Source organism: Dryas octopetala, chromosome 7, assembly GCF_963921425.1.
Source record: "Dryas octopetala chromosome 7, drDryOcto1.1, whole genome shotgun sequence".
Classification (NCBI taxonomy): domain Eukaryota; kingdom Viridiplantae; phylum Streptophyta; class Magnoliopsida; order Rosales; family Rosaceae; genus Dryas; species Dryas octopetala.
Window position 1 is genome coordinate 6,843,547 of NC_141372.1, and position 19,978 is coordinate 6,863,524.

General features: G+C 34.0%; 2 protein-coding genes across 2 annotated transcripts; both read left to right on the plus strand.

Moving 5' to 3' along the window:
* The first annotated feature begins 1,371 nt into the window (after window positions 1–1,371).
* On the plus strand, window positions 1,372–3,504 carry LOC147279096 (cytochrome b-c1 complex subunit 7-2, mitochondrial). The gene is made up of 4 exons (XM_086250694.1): window positions 1,372–1,593; window positions 1,695–1,852; window positions 2,235–2,282; window positions 3,146–3,504. The coding sequence occupies exons 1-4, from the start codon at window positions 1,500–1,502 to the stop codon at window positions 3,212–3,214; spliced, it is 369 nt and encodes a 122-aa protein (XP_086106820.1). The 5' UTR covers window positions 1,372–1,499; the 3' UTR covers window positions 3,215–3,504.
* An 8,633-nt stretch (window positions 3,505–12,137) lies between these two features.
* LOC147279097 (BIIDXI-like protein At5g11420) lies at window positions 12,138–15,972 on the plus strand. Its single transcript, XM_086250053.1, has 3 exons — window positions 12,138–12,295; window positions 13,650–14,147; window positions 15,134–15,972. Exons 1-3 carry the CDS (start codon window positions 12,223–12,225, stop codon window positions 15,664–15,666), a joined length of 1,104 nt encoding a protein of 367 aa, XP_086106179.1. The 5' UTR covers window positions 12,138–12,222; the 3' UTR covers window positions 15,667–15,972.
* The last annotated feature ends 4,006 nt before the right edge of the window (window positions 15,973–19,978 follow it).

Sequence of the window (19,978 nt, forward strand, 5' to 3'; positions counted from 1 at the left end):
AACAGAGGATAAAGTCGTACGTAGTATATATGGCTGAGTTACAGAGGTCTTAAATATACATGCAGTACCCCTACACAGTCAGAAATTAAGGTCGATCATCTCCATAATTTTGATTTGCCCATTTTAAGAACGTTACATGTGTTAAGAACAATGAGAATCTGAACCTAATTTAAACCAAGCAAGATTGGGATATCAGTGTGTCTAGCTGTGTGTTCACTTGTAATTCTTTTTGTTTAAAGCATCACCCCTGTTTGAGTCTACGAAGTTTGCTTTGGACATTGTTCTCTACAGGGGTAACTTTGATGACGTTTTCAGGGTTCTTTTTGTCTTTCGTCTGTTTGTTTCTTGTTGGGCTTCTAAGGGTTTCCAGTTGTGTTGGTATCATTAATTGTTTTCATGCGAAGATCAAGATTCTCATACTTCTCGCAGAAATACTTGATGAATCTTTTGTTTGTATTTTCTCTTTGTTGGGCTTGGACCTTTCTCCTTGTTGCCCTATTCTTGTTTGTTTTCTCCCCTTTTTGGGTTTCTTGAATGAAGTATCATTGACAAAAGAAAAAATGATCAACTAGTTGGAAATTGGAATAAACCCATTTCGATGCCAAATATAAACTAGAGATTTGACTTTTAATATTCAAATGCAAATTAGATTACTTAAAAAAAAGATTGATTCTTTTTTTGTTATATTGGAAGAAATTGAACCTTTGATCTATTATAACTTTGACTCATTCTTCAATTCATTTTCTCTTTAGTATTTGAAATCAATCATTTCAAACACATTTCAAATACTGAGAAAACATATGGAGATGAGAATGTAAATAGCTAGATGTTGGGTTCGAGAATGTGAACATGCCTTGGGTTTGAAGGTTGAGGATGTAACCATGTGTTTTAGACTCAGTGATTCAAGTTCATAATGAGTTCGCCTTTGTATAATTGAAATTTTCTATATCATTTATCGAATACATGAATTCCGAAAAGTGTTAGCTGCTTACTATCAAGTATTGCTCAATTTTTCAATGATTATTTAGTCTAGTGGATGACATATAAATTATAATCTTTGAACACTCATGAACAACAGTTATTGATAAAAAAAAATATATAAATAAAAAATAAAAACAAATAAGTGTTGTTCAAGTTTTGTTTTTGTTTTCTTTTCTGGTAAAAACGATAACTAGCTGACTCATGTATAGGGCTCCTAAATCTTAAGATCCAATATTCCAAGCTCCACAAATGGGCTTATTCGGAGTCCCATAAACATATCAATATCATGGACCTGGAGTTGAATGCATTGCTTCCTCAGGCCCAATTCAGGAGCCTTTTGCCTTTTTCCTATTTCCCTCGGTTCCACATCAAAACGACGACGTGTCTACCTTGGGAGTCGTCGTAGCCATAGCCACCACAAAATCGCTGCCCTCAAAACTCAACGATTCTTCCAGAAAATCAGCACAAGGCTCAGGAAGAACCAGAGAGAGAGAGAGAGAGAGAGAGAAAGCCGAGAAATGGCTTCGCTTCTGCAAGCGTTCATAGATCCAAAGAAGAACTGGCTCGCCCGCGTACACATGAAAACCATCTCCAATCGCCTCCGCAATTACGGTTCTCTTCCAAACCCTAATCTCTCTCTCCTTCTATATGTATAAGTGTGTGTGTGTATGGGTAGTTGATTTGATCTATGCTAAATTGGTAATGAAAATTAGGGCTTCGATACGACGATCTGTACGATCCTTACTACGATTTGGATATCAAGGAGGCTCTGAACCGGCTCCCGAGAGAGATTGTGGACGCGCGTAACCAGCGTCTCAAGCGCGCCATGGACCTCTCCATGAAGCACGAGTACCTCAAAAAAGATCTTCAGGTTCATTTCGCTCTTTACCCCCCATTTCATTTTCTTGTTAAATTCCTTTTTACGAATCTAATCCCTAATATGTTTCATATTGATTTGACTGTCTGAGAAATTTGGTTTCAATATTTCTTTTATGTTTCCCAATGAATTAGTACGATTGAAACAAATTCATTATGAAATTATATCAATTTGAAACAAAGGGTGTGCATTTCTAATGTTTTTTTATCACAGTTTCATAAGATTTGCTATAGAATCCTAGTAGTGGGTGTAGGGCATTGTATTGAATATGTGTTTTCGGATGTATATTTTAAACACCATGTTCGGCATATTTTCTTTTATTGTGAAAATAGTCTGTAAACACTGTCTCTTTTTTTTTTTTTTTGCTCTTTTTCAGGCAATGCAAACACCATTCAGGAGCTACCTTCAAGATATGCTGGCTCTGGTAAGTACCTTTCTTTTGCTCCTTTGCTACTATTCTCTCTTGGGTCTTTCATGTACACAATTTGACTTCATATTGTTAACTATAAAACTCGTGTTCTTTGGTTACAACTATAAAGCACTTTTTTTTTTTTTTTTACAACTATAAAGCTCATTTTTATCAACCATGTTTGAGTGTCTGGCTAAAAACATAGAAGAATGGCGGGGACTGTTTTCTTTTTGAATAAACGTGATGGGAAGAATATTTTGTATCCCATTTTATTTGTTCACCATGTAAGCTATTTCAATATATTTAGTGCTTCATTTATTTGTCGGCTAAAGTCAGTTCCGCTTTTTGTTATAGGTTTTATTCTCGTACCATGAATGAAACAGAAGATATAGACTAATGAATGTTGAGATTAATTTGAATTCAATCAATGTCTTTGGACCTATTGTCCTGCTAATAAGTAATAAACTTTTAGGTTCTATTTGATGGATTTAAAATGAGAGATTTGAATTGGACTTTTTAGTTTAATTGTTTGCCTCAACTGTTAAAAGAAGAGGTAACAAGAGAGTTGATATTTTTTATTATGAACTGAAAAGCAGACTCTATACTTAAGGGATTTAGGAAGTGGATTTGAAATAAAACGTTTTTTGGTTTTTTAGTTTTTTCAGTATTTGATATTCAGTAGTCAAATTTTCATGTGGATTTGATTAACATAAAACCTTAATATATATAAAATTTCATGAAACAATTTATAAGAGAAAAATTCAAATCCAAATCAGTATTTTTAAATGCACTATCTTAATGCAGCCTTAATATTTTGCAAATGTATGCCATGTTGCAATCATAAGTTGTTAAATGTTTAATTATGCTTTTGTTTGCAGGTGAAGAGGGAGAAGGCAGAGCGTGAGGCTTTGGGAGCTTTGCCGCTCTATCAGCGTACCATTCCATAAGCATGTTACTGCCCCCCGCTTGTAGCTATTTTTGATTAGAATGAATCTTTGGTTAAAATTATAGCAGCCCTTCTGGTATATGTTTCCATACCTTAAGGGAGATTGTGTTCCTGTTCTAGAAGCTTTTCCCAGTCATTGGAATTTGAGGACCTGGATAGGAACTTCCTGGATGGCTGTGATATTCTGGAAGTTCCTTGTTTTTTAATAAAAATGTATGATCCAACTTTTAACTTGTTTAATATGCTTGATTGCAATAAGCTGATTTGTCTATGAGAAGATTTCTTGCTATACTGCTACGTTGTTGCCAAATGTTTATGTTCTCAGTAAATGTCTATGATTGGATTGGAGATGAGTTTTGTGCTATTAATATTCAGTAATTGTGTTTTCCATCCTTCTGAGCATCAAATAATATTATGGTACTGCGAGTCAATGGGGACGAGTTTCATGTATGCTTACTATAGGGTAATGGATGTGTACATCTTTTGTGTTTCTCTTTCATCAAGTACTAAGTCACATGATGAGATAGAAATGTAAAGTGTACACAGTTTTGATAGGTACATTTTTATCACTTTCTATTAGCTGTGATAATGTTTTCCTCAATTTTTTTGGCTATGAAATGGAGTGGAAGAACAGCCAATGCAAACCAAACGTATTCAGTTCTGATTGGGCCAGGTTTGTTTTCCGGTCTAAATTAAGGCCCTGAACCTGAGTTCTTGTCTGGCCCAAAAAAAGTTAATGAAATCCCTGAACTCTTGGATATGAGTGAAGAGGTCAGCTTGATCTTCTCTGCTTGTTTAAATTTTCTGAATGTTGCATATTAGTATATAAAATTGGTGTAGATATATTGAAAAAATCCCAAGGATGATATCTTTCCGTGTTTTTGTTTTTTCATCTTGTGTGTTAGGAATTGTAAAATGTGAAATAGTAGAAGATCTTACTGTAAATTAGAAAAAATCATAAACACAAACTGATAAAAGAAAAAAAAAAAAAAAAAAAGTAATGATTGGTCTGGGACTCTGGTGAAGAATTCAATTGATGTTAAGAAAATTATAAACAGGACAAGTGAAGTTCAAGATCCAAAACACTTGAATCGCCAGTGACCATTTGATCTATCTTTTATGAGAAGAGGTTATGAGTTTGAAACTCATAAACATCTGTTACAGAACGAAGAAGGAGAAGACTTTTCACCTATCATGATGTAGCCGATATCAAAAAGTAGATATATAGATGGGCAAACTAATTAGCAAAAAATATCTTTTTCATGGAGCTGTCAGCAGAGTTGACACTGTCTGCTGCCCACTTAAAGATATGTGGTGGGTCGCTCTTCACTTTGATACTCGTCAATCAAAACTCCCACTCCTTTCAACAAAAGAAGATCGATCTACGTACGTCCACTGTCCACATCCCCCTCAATTATACAATGTTGTGTCTCCATAAATGTGTGATGTGTCCATGTGCCGACGCCCCTTCTTGTTTCTTCTAATATGTACCAACTTTACTTGGTAGCCTTTACATTATATTATTATTCACCATGAAAACAAGTTTAGTGGATTGATGATATGCATTGTAGTGTGATAGGGCCCACCCAAGTTGTACCGATAACTATTTCAGGCTCAATATGGTGTAATGTAATTTAAAGAGATATTCCACTTAATATATCTAATGTTAGAACTTAGACGATCACTTATCCAATATAATATAATTGTATTAGATTTACAATTCCCAACACGACATTCATGATTTGATGATAGTTGTGGCAAAGAGCACGAAATTGGGTATCAATGAAGGCAAGGGCTAGGTCTAAGCCATAGGTATATTGTAGACACCTCCATTTCACAATTATATACTGGGCATTGCACTGTAGTAACACTTGAAAATAGAAAAAAACAAAAAAATAATCACTGAAGTGTTACTGCACACATGAAACAGATATCATGAGCTATTGCTATTCTATCCCCTCTTGGGTTTGAGAGCATTCATATGTAGCCATCGGAGGCAGGGACATCTAGATATCCTGAATTTAATTCGACGTACAAAAGCAACTTTACATATGAAGTGAATCTCTAACGGATAGCATATCTAAGATGGTTGTTTTCAATCAATAACCATGGTGAGGTGACACAATCCCACTTTTGTTCAATGATATATTTTTATGAGAATAACTTGACTGCCTGTAATAGGGCAGGCTTGTGTAACGGTAGTGAGTGAGAAAAAGAGTAGAAGGAGAGAGAGAGAGAGAGAGAGAGAGAGAGAGAGAGAGAGAGAGAGAGAGAGAGAGAGAGAGAGTCCTTCTCTATTCTTATATAATTAATGGACCTCCCAATTGTTCTCCAAAATTCACTTTTGCTAGCCTATGGTTTCTCACTTTTTAATCCATATTTGGTTTTGACCATTAATACTATGCATGCTAATTTGAGCCTCTATTTAGCAGGGAAAAAAAAAAAAGAAAAAAAAAAAGAGGTTTTAATTTCCAGTGTCTTATTCGATCTAAGACCTCAGAAGATAACCTCAAAAGGTAGCTCATGGTGAGGTTGACAAAAGAGAGGGAGAGATAGGGAAGACCCTGATGAAGATAACCCAAAAGGGACAATGAGGAGGATGGTATATTATTGCAAGAAGGTACGTAGAGTCTTCAATTTAAGCATGGAGATCATGCTATCACATGGAATGTTCAATGGTAGATAGAATTTCAGGAAAGCCCTATTCACTTCTCCATACATGTAGGACGTCTAGCTAGAGGATCGAGAAAGTAATTAGGGTATATCATACGTTGTTTTTTCACAATCACCTAATCATAATATGAAAATAAAAAAGTTTTTTAACATTTAATTTTGAGTTATCACACAAAACGTAAGAGCTCAAAAGTATGTAAGAATTTATTAAATTTAAACATTAAAAGATGATTCTATACCCTAAAACAACTTTATCGGAAATTAGATTAAAAAAAATTGATAACAATTGATTTGTTCATCAAAGTTGGGTACTTTACTGGTACAGAAAATTATATGCTTTATCCACATGCTGTTAGTCTCTATGTTAGAGGATTAATTTCTCCTTACACCAATTTTAAATAAATTTTCTTAATTGTAACTTTTTTAGGTCATTTCTTAATTTTAAGTTCATGTGTTGTCACTCAATATTTATTCCTCACATATCTCATATATATCTCATCTCCCTAACTTCTTCATTTTTTCCATATACTTTTACACTATTTCTTTAATAAAAAAAAACTAAAATTCATTGACATAAACGTTATCAAATGAGCCAAGTATTATCACGATCCAAGTACTCTTCTACCCTTTAATATTATTATGATTTATTTTGGGTATCTGCTAAAGAAGTAGCGGTGTATATACATCATGGTTTTATCTTGAGACAAGATCATTAAATGCTGCCACGTGGAGAGTTCAGCCACTGTCCTATCTCTCCAATAAAAGTGCATAGGTTAGCATGTCCTTTTCCATGCATGCAAACTATAAAGAAAATGCATGCATCCATTAAATTAAATTGATATGTCGGAACAAGCACACAGATCAACCATATTTTCATGCCGCAGCTTAATTAATTATCTCAAGTTTTACTCTTCTACTACAATATCAGTACATAGTCTACATAGCAAAAATTAGGGGTGTCATTTGGATTGGAAAATCCGAATCCGATTGATTTCGATCCGAAAATTTTTAATTTTGGACACTTAAAACAAATCTGAAATAAAAAAATGTCAAAATTCAAAAAAAATTGGATTGAAATTGGAAAATTTCTGTAAATTCCGATCCAAAATTTTCCTAAGGCATTCTGATTAGATATTTCAAAAATAATGTCAATTTATTCCGTATTTATATTCATTTATTTAGTTTTCTATTATATATTTCAATAATTTGTTATTTTTTTTTTAAACATACATATACATATATATTAAAAACATTAGAAAATTATGATTAAATACCAAATATCAATAGTTTTTTAGTAAAGCAATAAGACACTAATTTTTTTTAGTTTAGGTATTAACCTAGAGTAAAACATTTTGGATTAGGTCACAAATCAGTTTGTTATACAATTGTGACTGTCGAACAGTTACAGTTGTAATTGTCGAACAGTCACAGTTGTGACTATTTAAAATTTATAAAAAATCAAAATTTTTAAGGGTTTCATAATTTTGATTTAGGTTTGGGGGATGAAGTCCTATAACTCAAAGACTAAATATTAAAGTTTAAGCCTTACAAATATTGAAAAAACAACAAATCAATAAAAAAGTTATGATTGTTAGACAGTCACAGTTCGATATAACTATGTTTTTTAAAGTTGGTACCTCAACTAAAATTTAGTACCTAAAGTGAAATGACATAAATGTTTTAGTAGTTGAAATGAAAAAACATTATAATTTGGTACCTAAAGTCAATGGACCTTAAAAATATTTGACTAATTATAAACATATGTATATTATAAATATATGTATATCATAATGACATAAATTCTAACAAAAACACCTATATTTTTGTATTTGTAATTACTATTTTTTTTATTTCCATTAAGGGGGAGGGGAGATTGAAGATGTTGCAATTAATTTCATCATTATTCACACAAAAAAAAATCCGAATATGCTCTAAAAAATATTAAGAAAATATAAAAATTCTGATTTTTTATTTGAAAATTTCATATTTTATCCGAAAGTTCCGAAATTGATATTTCAAAAAAATCTAAAAATTCCGAGAAAATTGAAAATTCGGAATTTGAATGAGATGTTAAAATTCCGATTTTTTTGAGTAGAAATTCCATTTCAAAATTTTTTGAATTGAAATTGAAACACCCTATTTTCGATCTAATCTGTCTGAAACACACCCCTATGCAAATATTTTGGGGTTCGATAACTTTTCTTCTATTTTCTAAAATGCTTTTAATTGGTTTTCCAAAGGATGATGCTTGCATGCATTAATCCTTTCTAGTCAATAATTGTAATGAATGCAGGTGTCAATTAATTAGTTAATTTCTTCAATCAGTTTTTGCCACAAGTTATATGTATTAAGTGTGTATATTGAAGACTGAAAAGACCGTATATATGCAAGTTGCGAGGAGATGATGAAAGCTACATGCAGTGTCATTATCATAATATCATGGATCAAATATATATGTCCCTCTTCATGTGCAAGCATGACCCCAAAAAGTCCATCTTCGTTTTCTTGTGCTAGCTAGCCACTTCCTGCTTCACATGATATCACATTTCATTGTTTGTGTCACTAATTGTTATGGATATGGATTCTAGGATGCCTTTGTTTTTATTCTCTTTAATTTTAGTTATGTTCACAAATTTAATGGTTATCATGAAAAATATAACCTTAGACACATTCTCGTAATTAAATTTATGGTACACAATTAGAATTAAAATATAAAGAAAAATAAGTAGACAATCGGGAGTGAATACTACTAATATCAATGCAAGCAAGACTTATACTAAGTGAGAGTACTAATAAGACACAAAGTAGTAATTGAGCAATAATTTTTACATGTGACCTTTATGTGTGATTTCTCTATTGTGACATAAATGTGTGTTCAATTATAAAAGTGAATCTCACTTACATATCGTGAGAGGTAGTCATATATGACCGTCGCCTACAAAAATTGATCGTAACTGAGAGCGTGACAAGGACATTGAATCATGCTTTTGGCTTACATATTTGGAATAGTTGTTTTGGGAAAAGGGGTGGAGTTTTTTTATGGTCATGAGAAAAGGTTCAAAGGGTGGTGTACCCGTTTTATATATATCAAATCTCTGTGTAGGCTAATTTGGCTTTTTATTCAATGGTGGAAGTTCCTATTCATACTTGTCGCATATCTGAGAAAACAGCCAAATTTCAATATCAGAATTTTGAACCCATTAACTCCTTCTAGCTCAAGTTCACATTGCTTGATTTACCAAAATATTTGAGAAGAAAAAAGGTTCACATATATATTGGCATATTGCTAATGAGTGCCTGCATATAATGTAACTTACTAATTAGCATTAAAGTATGAGAATAGTTAGTATGAGAAATTGTGAGGGACTGTCTTATAAAAGTCTTTGGTTTCATTTAATAGCACATAATTAAATTTACTCATACTCATTTTATTGCTCAAAAACCCGTTTTAAATTACTAGCCTTGAAAAGAAAAAAATATTTAACCCAATCTAATTTTATCATTTATCTCGTTTTTTAGGGTTTAAAATATGGCTAGTGAAAGGTGCATGTTGAATTTTAATTCTGAAATTTTGAAATACCGTTTGATAATCTAAGGACTTATAAAATTATTCCTTATAATTAGTTTGATATTAGCCGGACTCTTAAAAATATATATAGAGTAAAAAATAAGTTAATTGTACAAGAATTTCTACGATAAGTCATATTTATTTATTAAATGGTTGGTGGTCAATCATAACTTTGGGCCAGTGAGAGTTGAGAAAAGTCCAAAAAGGGAAGGGACAGGGGTCCCTAGATATCCGGCCTGCGCTCGGTCGTCCACATGCGGACGATCAAAATGGATGAGGCTGAGGATCAAACCCGGCCCACTTTGTGAGTTATGGTTATTTTAAAGGCCGAAGGCCCACATGTTTCTTACATGTCAAGCCCAGAAACCGGCCAGTATCATGGGGTGCTATTATCATCCTATATATATTACATTTATTTAGATTAGGATCAGTTAGGGTTTTCAGGATCACCCTTTTCTTCACAACTCCCCTTAATCAGTGTCCCCACATTCCTCGTGATGTGTTTGCTGGAGGTTTTCACAGGTATTTTGGTCTTTTTCAAGATAGATTAGATATTTATACCTGAGATTTTTTTTAACGCCAAATGAGAAATACAGAGAGTATGAGAGAACGTTAGAACGCTCATGGTGAGCGTCGTGGTGCAACATTCGAACACTCTTTCTCATTCTGCATTGATTTCACAACTGCATTCCGCATTAGAAAAACTCTCAATTTATAACATCCTTAATTAAATTTATGAGATTAAATTTTAACAAGTAATAACTTTTATGAGACTTTGAATTTGAATTTGAATTTAGAGCATACATTCATTCAATAGTTTGTCAAACTATTATATATTAGATTGCAAACGTTTAAACTTTTAGGGAATTCCAACAATATATATATATTAAGTTAGATTATCCTCATATGTAGTTTCATCTCGCACGCGGCGTGGAGAGAATATGAATTCATTATAGGTGTAATCTTTCTCCAAAAGGGAAATAAGTGAAAATAAGTGGGGAATGAGAATTGGAAGTTTCAAACTCATGAACTCATAAAAACTTAGCTCCTATTCTAATCTAATCAATAATGCAAGTTTACAATTTGGAAATAACTATCTTATGATGTATAAACAAAAAGTTTATCTCTTTACACACATACATTGTTGATAAATCAAGTGGAAATCGATATGTTACTACTATTTAAGTCGTTGATTTTTTAAGTACTCTTTAAAATTTATTCTTACAAAAAAATTTAATTAGAAAGAAAATCGTTTATCATGAACACTTACAAATAAAATAATTGAACACATTATTTTTCATAAAACACACAAATTACATAATGAATTTTCTTTTATCTGATATTGATTAAACTTACAATTCTATCTTTAAACTATAATCGAAATCTTGATTAAAAAGGGAAAATAAGACCAACTGCGATATGCATCGTCAGTTGGAAGGATCTCAGGTAATCCTATATAATACACAGTGTGATCTCAAATCTTTATATAGTCGCTGTGCCAGCTTTAAACAATCTCACCTTTAATACAACAATTAAGAATGTCATAAAACACATGGAGAGCTCAATATGTTAGTAAAAAGAATGACACATCATGGAATCCTAACAAATTATAACTTATTTTTTAATTAGTACTGAAATCTATTAAATATTCAGCTAATAATAAACTCCTAGCTAGCTGATTCAGACAAAGTACTCTCAATAATTTATGAGATATTCACAACAATAATAGGAATTTTAGAGCAGATTTGCCATAATTCTCTCTATCAGTGCACATGGTGTGCCTAGTCTTTTAACTGATTTTTTTTGACACACTACTATTTTAACTGATTAATTTAAATAATCTAATTGATAGCCCTTATTTCTTTATTTTGTATATTTGTAGAAAATGTTTATTATTTACTGTTTGATATATTATGTTGTCAAATTTTAATTTATTTGAATATACATTATTGCTTAGATTGACAATGTAATGTGTCCAATTGATTATCTAACAATAGATCAATATTATCCATATTTTTACTGACTCCATTTCTCTCTAAAGAGTAACTATATATGTTGAGCATTAGTCCCATACTCCCATTCAAGATAAACAGTGTCAAATAAGACAATAAAAAATAATCAAATCTCACAATCTAGTAATTTAAATTTTTAAAATAGATATTCAATACCATATCAAAGTAATCAATTATAGGATAGTCTAACATAAATCCCACATACAAACTTCCAAGTCACTCAAAAAGACACTACTTGCATTGTACACATGTATGACCCCAAGTCCCATGTAAGAAAGAGTGTTGAATGCTATTACCATTATATTGGAGGGATTAATATCATTTTGTCCTTAGGATTAAATTGTCAAGGCCAATTGTGCCATTAATTAAACTTCAAAAACATTCCAAAAGTGATGCTAGGGGTGTCGTGGGCTTGCATGCCTAGGGGGAGTGAAAACCATGTGATATTGAACAGCTTTTGTCTTCAACTTTCGCCAGAAGACATTCAGATTTGGCTCATAGACATACTGACATACACACTGCTGCTGCATAACTAAAGAAATTGGGAGTAAATGCGTCATTTCAAAGCCCACGTGAAGATAGAGCCAGAACAATGGCAGATTTGGTAATTATGCTCCAAGCCGAGGGCTTTCTGGGACGTTGGCATGCATATAAACCCACCCTCACCCTCTTTAATTTCCACTACGCATTGCACACCATCTTGACATCTTCCACATCAAAATTAAAGTTGCAGACAGAGTTTTGCTGATAATCACCATGCGAGGGGTAGCATTGCTGTCCGTGCTATTGTGCGCCGCCACATGCCACTTAGCCCTGTCCATCACCGATGGTAAGCAAATTGCATCATACAGAGAGACACAAATGCATTGATTTATTCTGGTTTTCAGAAACACCCAGGTGCTAATATTGCATTTTTGCTGGTTCTTCGAAGAACCCATATCAAATATTGCATTTTTACTGGTTTTTTTTTTTTTTTTAAATAAACCCATATCAAATTTTGCATTTTTACTGGTTTTTTCCAAAAACCCAGAACCAAAGATTGCATTTTTAGTAGTTTTAGGGAGAACCCAGATCAAAGATTGCATTTTTACTGGTTTTTAGATAAACCCAAATCAAATACTGCACTTTTTTGGTTCCTTAATTTATTTAGTTCTTGGGCCTCATTGTATAAGGTTCATAACTTCATATTTCCATTTGTCTTGCACCGTTGCTACTTGCTAGTATCAGTTCAGATATGTCAGCATATCACTCTTTGTAAAGCTCCTTTTTTAATTATAGCTTTCAGTCCAAGGAAAAGAGATACTTTCTCATATATGATATATTGTCTAATGGGTTTATGTCAAAATGACCAAAATGACCTCGTCCTTATGGATATGTTTCTCTCTTTGGAGACTTGGATGGAGGGAATTTTTCAGTATAGAAAGGGTGACTGAGACTGAAGTTTCAGGTCCGCTGCTGAAGCTCCTGCAAATTTGCAGATGGCGGTCACCGACCCGTCACCCGTCCATGTCTTCATGTGGCAGAAAATTTTGAATTACATGAGGGGCAAATATGTCATTCCAATCTTCATCTCAATCTCAATCTTTAATCATTTGTCAGATTCGACAGCTTTTGCTTGTTTTGACTAGCTTTTTTCGTGGAGGGTTTTGGCTCCTAGCTAGCCCAATATCTGATATCTAGGAAGGAGTGAGAATTGTAATTTGGACGGGTGTGTTAATTATTCTGTCGATACCAATATTTAACTGGCTTTGCAGAGTGCCCAGAAAACTCACATGGGGTGCCAAATGTTGCTATCACAGTAACTCACCCAGTCCCACTAGATAGGTACCAAATGATGGCATCAGTTGAATTATTGCTATCGATAAAATTTGTCCAATAGTATTACAAGTATTTATTTCTCTCAGAAAATTTTCAGATAAACAAATTGAACCAATGATGTATGGCACACAAGGAATCACATAGATCGAGTCCATTTGGAGCCCAAATGGCCTGCTTGTTTCTTTTGACTAATACCATAGTCATAGTTTTCTTCTAGCTAGGCTCCCATTGATTGGTACCTTCTCACATTTCCTTGTACACAAATTACTCTTACATTGGTACGAAAATATTACGTTATCAAACTGTAAATTAAAACCATTAGTTGCATTGTAAATATGACAATAAAACATTGATGCCTAGTGCAGGTTATTTAGACAATGGCAACTTCGAGCTAGCCCCGAAGCCCTCGGACATCAAAGGCACAGTAGTAATCGGCCGCTACGCCATCCCAAAATGGGAAATCTCGGGCTTCGTCGAGTACATCAAGTCAGGCCAGAAGCAAGGGGACATGTTGCTTGTAGTCCCGGAGGGTGCCTATGCAGTGAGGCTTGGAAACGAAGCCTCAATCAAGCAAAGAATCAAAGTGATCAAGGGGTTGTACTATTCCATCACATTTAGTGCAGCCAGGACTTGTGCCCAAGAGGAGCGTTTGAACATATCTGTTGCACCTGACTCTGGAGTGCTACCAATCCAAACTCTGTATAGTAGTAATGGGTGGGATTCTTATGCTTGGGCTTTCCAAGCTGACTATGACCAGATTGAGCTTGTGTTGCATAACCCAGGTGTGGAGGAGGATCCAGCTTGTGGACCTTTGATTGATTCCATTGCCATTAGGACTTTGTACCCTCCAAAAGCAACCAACAGTAAGTTAATTCCTTCAATACTATGGTTTTTCATCAATTATTTTTATACAAATAAGTTGACCTTAATTGCAATTGTTATTAATTATAGAAACCTGATTACAATAGTTTTAATGGAACATGGAGCAGTGGGGACCAAAATTTTAATTTTGCCAACCCAGATTGTAGAATCATGGGTTTTTAATTTGATTCTGTAATTAATTACTTATATATAGGTGGCCTAGTTACATAGCTGTGTGACCATGAAGTGAGATATTCTACGTCTCTCTTAAAGTCTTAAGATCATATGGGGTCCCCTTATTGGACCACTCTCTTGGTATAGCTGTATGGGGCCGTTGCACCCCATTTAAAGGCCTAACAATTATGGGCCGTGGGTGCAATTATTTTGGATGAAAATGTTTTCATAGTCATAGTCATAGGTATGAACCACCGGTCTGCTTAAGTTTCTGACATGCCTGACATTAATAGGATAATTTTAATACTATTGTTTGCTTAGCCTCTTCCTGTTGAGAAACCATAGTCATTTTTGAGGAAGAAGAAATAGAGCAACTCATAGATAAAATTTTGTAAATTTGATTAATAAATTTGGTGAGTCTAGTATATTGTTTAAGAATCGCAGATAATTGTATAGAAATGTCACCTATTTATGTGTATGAGTTTCGCGCATACATTGACTATTTTGAAAACAAAGCTCATCAATGATTTAATTTTTTTTTTTTTTTGTGGGTCGAAAATCAATGATTTAATGAAGCCTCGTGCAGTACCTAATATTTAGGTCACATTGTCTTGAGAAAAGCAACAGGCCATGACCCTCTTTCCCATTTTGCATTAAAATTGTGGACTATCCTGTCTAGCTCTCCTCTTCATGAACAAAGAAGACAATTGTTCACACCTAACAAAGCATCACAGCTGTGTTACAGATTGTGATTTTGGATCACATATGTTAAACGTGGTATTATAATGTAATTAATCTGGTTAATTATGTGCAGAAAACTTGATCAAAAACGCTGGTTTCGAAGAAGGTCCATATGTGTTCCCCAACACATCTTGGGGAGTCCTCATCCCACCCAACATAGAAGACGACCACTCCCCACTACCAGGTTGGATGGTGGAGTCCCTCAAAGCCGTCAAGTACATAGACTCGGACCACTTCTCGGTGCCTGAAGGCAAACGGGCAGTGGAACTCGTGGCGGGCAAAGAGAGCGCGATTGCCCAAGTGGTCAGGACCATCCCGGGCAAGACCTACGTGCTGTCCTTCTCCGTTGGCGATGCCAGCAACTCGTGTGAAGGCACGATGATTATTGAAGCATTTGCAGGTAGGGACACGCTAAAAGTGCCCTATGAGTCCAAAGGCAAAGGAGGGTTCAAACGCGCCGTGCTCAAATTTGTTGCAGTTACCCCGCGGACGCGAGTAATGTTTCTCAGCACGTATTACACCATGAGGAGTGATGACTTCTCTTCTCTGTGTGGCCCTGTGCTTGATGATGTGAAGTTGTTGAGCCTTCGCAGCCCGAGACCATGAGGCCATGGACGATGCGAATTTGGGAAAGGTTTTTAATATTATGTGGGTGAATTATGAGGTGGGTTGGATTGTATGAACCTTCTTGGTTCATGTTATGAATGCTTTTGTTTGGAAGAGAATGGGGGGAGGGAGTAGTGTGGTCGAGTTTAGCATGATATGAAAAATAAGGATATGAATATAAATATGTATACTAATGGGAGGAGGATATAGTGTATAATGATAGTTGATTTTATTGAAATGGTTATGTACTTTATGAGCAAAATAAATGAGATTATGATGTATTAATGATTCCCAACACACACAAAAGTTCAAAATTGCTTAGGGCTATATTTTTTTAGTTTTTGTTTTCTTAAGAAAACATCACTAAGTACATATTATGCATAAAACTCATCAAACCATGTACATCAAATTGGAGAATTGAATTAGAGGACCATCTTTCATCCAAATAGCACCTCAATTCTCCCTCTTTCATCCAAATAGCACTCCCTAAATTAACGGCAGCTAGACACAAGCCCAAGGACACCAAGGGCAGCAGCTAGACTCAAGCCCAAGGACAACCCATTTTGCAACACCTTATATTCTGAATTGAGCAAGACGCCTATTCAAAACTATCAGGTAATGAAAAGGGATTTCAAATCCCATAGACAATCTACAACCTCATGATCCAAAAGAGTGTCTCTTAGATGGTTACTGGAGCTAGTTTATTGTCAAATTTGTACTTTAAAAGCATGGACCATGACAATAACTTTGAGAGAAAAAAAAAAAAAAGTAAATATTTGGTGTCAAACAATGGTAGAGTAGATGAATAGGTTTTAGAGGTGTTACCCTCAAAAACCATGGCAAGATCCGCTGAGATCCTTGATAATAACACTGTAGTTCTAGTTTATTGCTGGTGTGCCATAATTCTCGGACGAGAGGCCGTAATAGAAAAAATGTGTATTTTGTGATTTGTGCTGGATTTTACCTAACTTCTAATCAAACAATTGTAAGCGAGTAAGGAACAAAATCTCGCCTAAAGTCCTACCTGCCTTGATCCTCAAAGACTTTAATCGTCGTTGGTTTATGTGACTATGTACTCGAATTCGTAAGCGCAAACAATGGTTGCTTGAGTGATTGGATGAATCGCAAAATAATGAACTTTGACGTAAAATGTGTGAATGATTTGATTATTAAGAAAACAAGTAACAATTGTTGTTCGAACTACAAATCTCATTGCTTGACAAACATGAAATTAAGGAAATAAAAACCCTAAACAAAATCGATACTAAGGAAATCAAACCCTAGCAAAGCTAAAACAAAGAACAAAAAGGTCTTGAGAGCTTGAAGAACGCAAGAATTCTTGAAATATGAGAAATTGGTTGAAAAAAGATTGTAGTTTGTCGTGTTGATTAATTGTTGAAAGTTGTTGGAGAGATTTCTAAATGTTGATCCCTTCTTTATATAATGATTAAACTCCTGAGTTCTAGGAAACCTTATCCTTGTTCAACTCAGGTTCCTTTTACTTCACGCCCTAAGGCGGCAAGGCTATTCACTTCTAGTCTGATTTATAGAACTCCTAATCCACCAACGAAAACTCGGCGAGATTGATTAAGATTCTTCTAGGGCTTTCTTCTTGACCACCACTCTTCGTCAACATGGGTCTTGACTGGATGGGCTTTCAAACTGTATTAAACTGGATGGCCATGCCTATGGCCTAGTGGCCCTAGTACCAAATTAAGGTGTAAACAAGAGGATAACATTTTCATTCACCACTTAGACCAATAACAATTGATAACCCATTTTTATCAAATAATATTAAGTTTATTGCAATAACTTTTATAAATAAAATTCTTTTACTTATTATATTCTTAGACACAATAACATTTTAAACTAAATTTTGTTGAGTTATATTTAGTTTACTCCAATATCTCACATAAATGAAAATATTCAAGTTGAAAAACATTTTATAATAGAAATTCTTTCATTTTACCCAAAATAAATGTTATATTTTTTTCTTGTGCGCATAAATATAAAGTTGTATATTTTCTTAACATATGAACTCCAACAAGCACTAAAAGTTTTATTTTATTGTAACATATCATGCGTAGTTGCTGGCTAAGGTCAATCAGGTATAAGAGGATGATATGGGTGATCACACTATTTGTTTCATCTTTTGTTCATAATTTGTGTGTTTATGTAACTATTTTGCTTTACTTTCATTTTCTTAAAAGAACCTGTTTCCACTTTCTCATAAATTATTGTTATTATTAACCATATTTAGTAATATGATATGGTAAAAATAGTATATGTATTATTTAAAATATTTACTTTGAAGGTTTTTTTTTTCTAAATTAAAGATTTTAATTTTTGAAAAGTACATGAATGATGAATATACAAAATGATACATGAATTAATAATTAGAAAATACGGGTATAATAAATTTGAGTTGAAAAAATACGCATGTGTTTTCATTTGTTTGAAAATAGAGGTTATTTGATGAAGGGTTAGTTACAAATATTAACCCTAAATTATGCTATGTTTGAGCCTTTGCCTCCCATATTAAATTTTTTGACACTTTATCCCCAAAACTATATTCCGTTAAAGACTTTACCATAATTCCGTTAAAAATCAATTTCTTTGTTAATTTTGCACACTAGCAGCACGTTGACACACATGGCCTTTTGTCTAATGTCATTTTAGTCTTAAGAAGTTTGGTTTCAATTGGTGATTAATACGAAAATGTCCTTAGGTAGACGACATTTTAAAATATTTAGGGGTAAAGTGTTTAATAGAGTTTAGGGGTAAAGTGTTAAAAAAAATTTAGTTTGGAGTAAAGTGTTAAACATACTATTGTTGAGAGTGGTATATGTTATTAACCTTTTGATTAAAGGGGAATGCTATCTACATTCTCTACCGATCTTCTCTTTTATTATTTTCATTTAACAATGTATTGTCATGATCGAAACTATTCATTTTTTAGATAATTATTTGAAGATCATTTATGTAAAAAATCTACTAAAGTGGAAATCGTTTTTTCATATAATCGTTATTAAATAAATAAACGGTAAATCAAATTGTTACAAAAACCGTCTGTTTATTTAATCATAGTTACATAACAAAACAATTTCTGATTTGGTTGATTTTTTACAGAGATGATCTTCATAGTTAAATCTAAAAAATGAACGATTTTGATCATTAATTTATACTGCGGAATGAGAATTATAAAAGAAAAAGTTGATGAAAATAGTGGATAGCATTCATCTTGATGAATATTAACCTTTAATTAATTCTGACTCTAACGAATTGGAGGTTGACTTAACAGTGTGTTTGGATGATTATGCTATAGAAATAAACTCTCTTATATTTTCCTAATCATCTCACACGACCAAGGGTTTAAATTTCGAAGTTTTCGGCGAAATTTCGCAGAAAATTTCGTTTTTTCGGGGGTCCGAAATTTTAACACCAATTCGACCGAATTTCGGTAAATTTCGGCGAAATATTCGAAATTTCGAGCGAAATTTCGGATACCCTAAATGCAAATTTTTTTGAATTTGAGGAAAATTTCCACAAAATTTCGCTTAAATTTCGTCGAAATTTAGGTAAACTTCGACGAAATTTCCCTCAAATACCCAGTAACCCAGCAAACCCCAGCCCCCAGCGCACCAAATTTCCCTCACTCCCTCACTCCCTCAAATACCCAGCCTCACAATCTCACCTGCATAGTCGTCGGCGCACACCTCCATCGAAAGCTAAGGCCCGATCTGCAGTGCACACCTCCGTCGGCGCACACCTCCTTCGTCTTCTCGGCTCTGTCTCTTCTCTCTCTCTCTCGCCTCTCTCCTCCATCGTCTCGGCTTGCAGCGCCGTTCTTGGGCGTCGCTATCTTCTCGGCGCCGTTCTCGGCTTGCAGCGCCGTGCCGGCCACCTTGAAGCCCCCTGAAAATCTGAACCCAGTTTGTGCGAAGCCGAAGTGCTGCTACTCTGCCTCTGCCATCAACCCGTGACTTGAGTCTCTAACTTTATTTTCGATAGCCTTATGTAGACAGAACTGTATGACATATGAAGGGCATGCAATTAATTTGTTTCTGTTTTTGTTATATTTCATAAATTCAAGTTTACATTTGCTCAGATTCATCCCATTAACTTATCCTCAAAGGCACACCATAACTTGTTTGCAGAAAGTCCTGAAACGTCAGACATAATTATTAATTGCAAACAGTAACACACTTTGATATTTTCATATTGTTGGTTTTATTAATCCTTTATTGGGTTTGGATAATTTCAGAAAATAAAAATAATATCTTATTAATTTTAATTTTTACTGAACTTGAAG

Bases quoted from the DNA above. Each gene is read 5' to 3' on its own strand.
- LOC147279096 (XM_086250694.1), top strand. From the start codon at position 1,500: ATGGCTTCGCTTCTGCAAGCGTTCATAGATCCAAAGAAGAACTGGCTC. The intron at 1,594-1,694 runs GTTCTCTTCCAA...AATGAAAATTAG, and splicing joins CAATCGCCTCCGCAATTACG to GGCTTCGATACGACGATCTG. The intron at 2,283-3,145 runs GTAAGTACCTTT...TTTTGTTTGCAG, and splicing joins TTCAAGATATGCTGGCTCTG to GTGAAGAGGGAGAAGGCAGA.
- LOC147279097 (XM_086250053.1), top strand. From the start codon at position 12,223: ATGCGAGGGGTAGCATTGCTGTCCGTGCTATTGTGCGCCGCCACATGC. The intron at 12,296-13,649 runs GTAAGCAAATTG...TGCCTAGTGCAG, and splicing joins AGCCCTGTCCATCACCGATG to GTTATTTAGACAATGGCAAC. The intron at 14,148-15,133 runs GTAAGTTAATTC...AATTATGTGCAG, and splicing joins CCCTCCAAAAGCAACCAACA to AAAACTTGATCAAAAACGCT.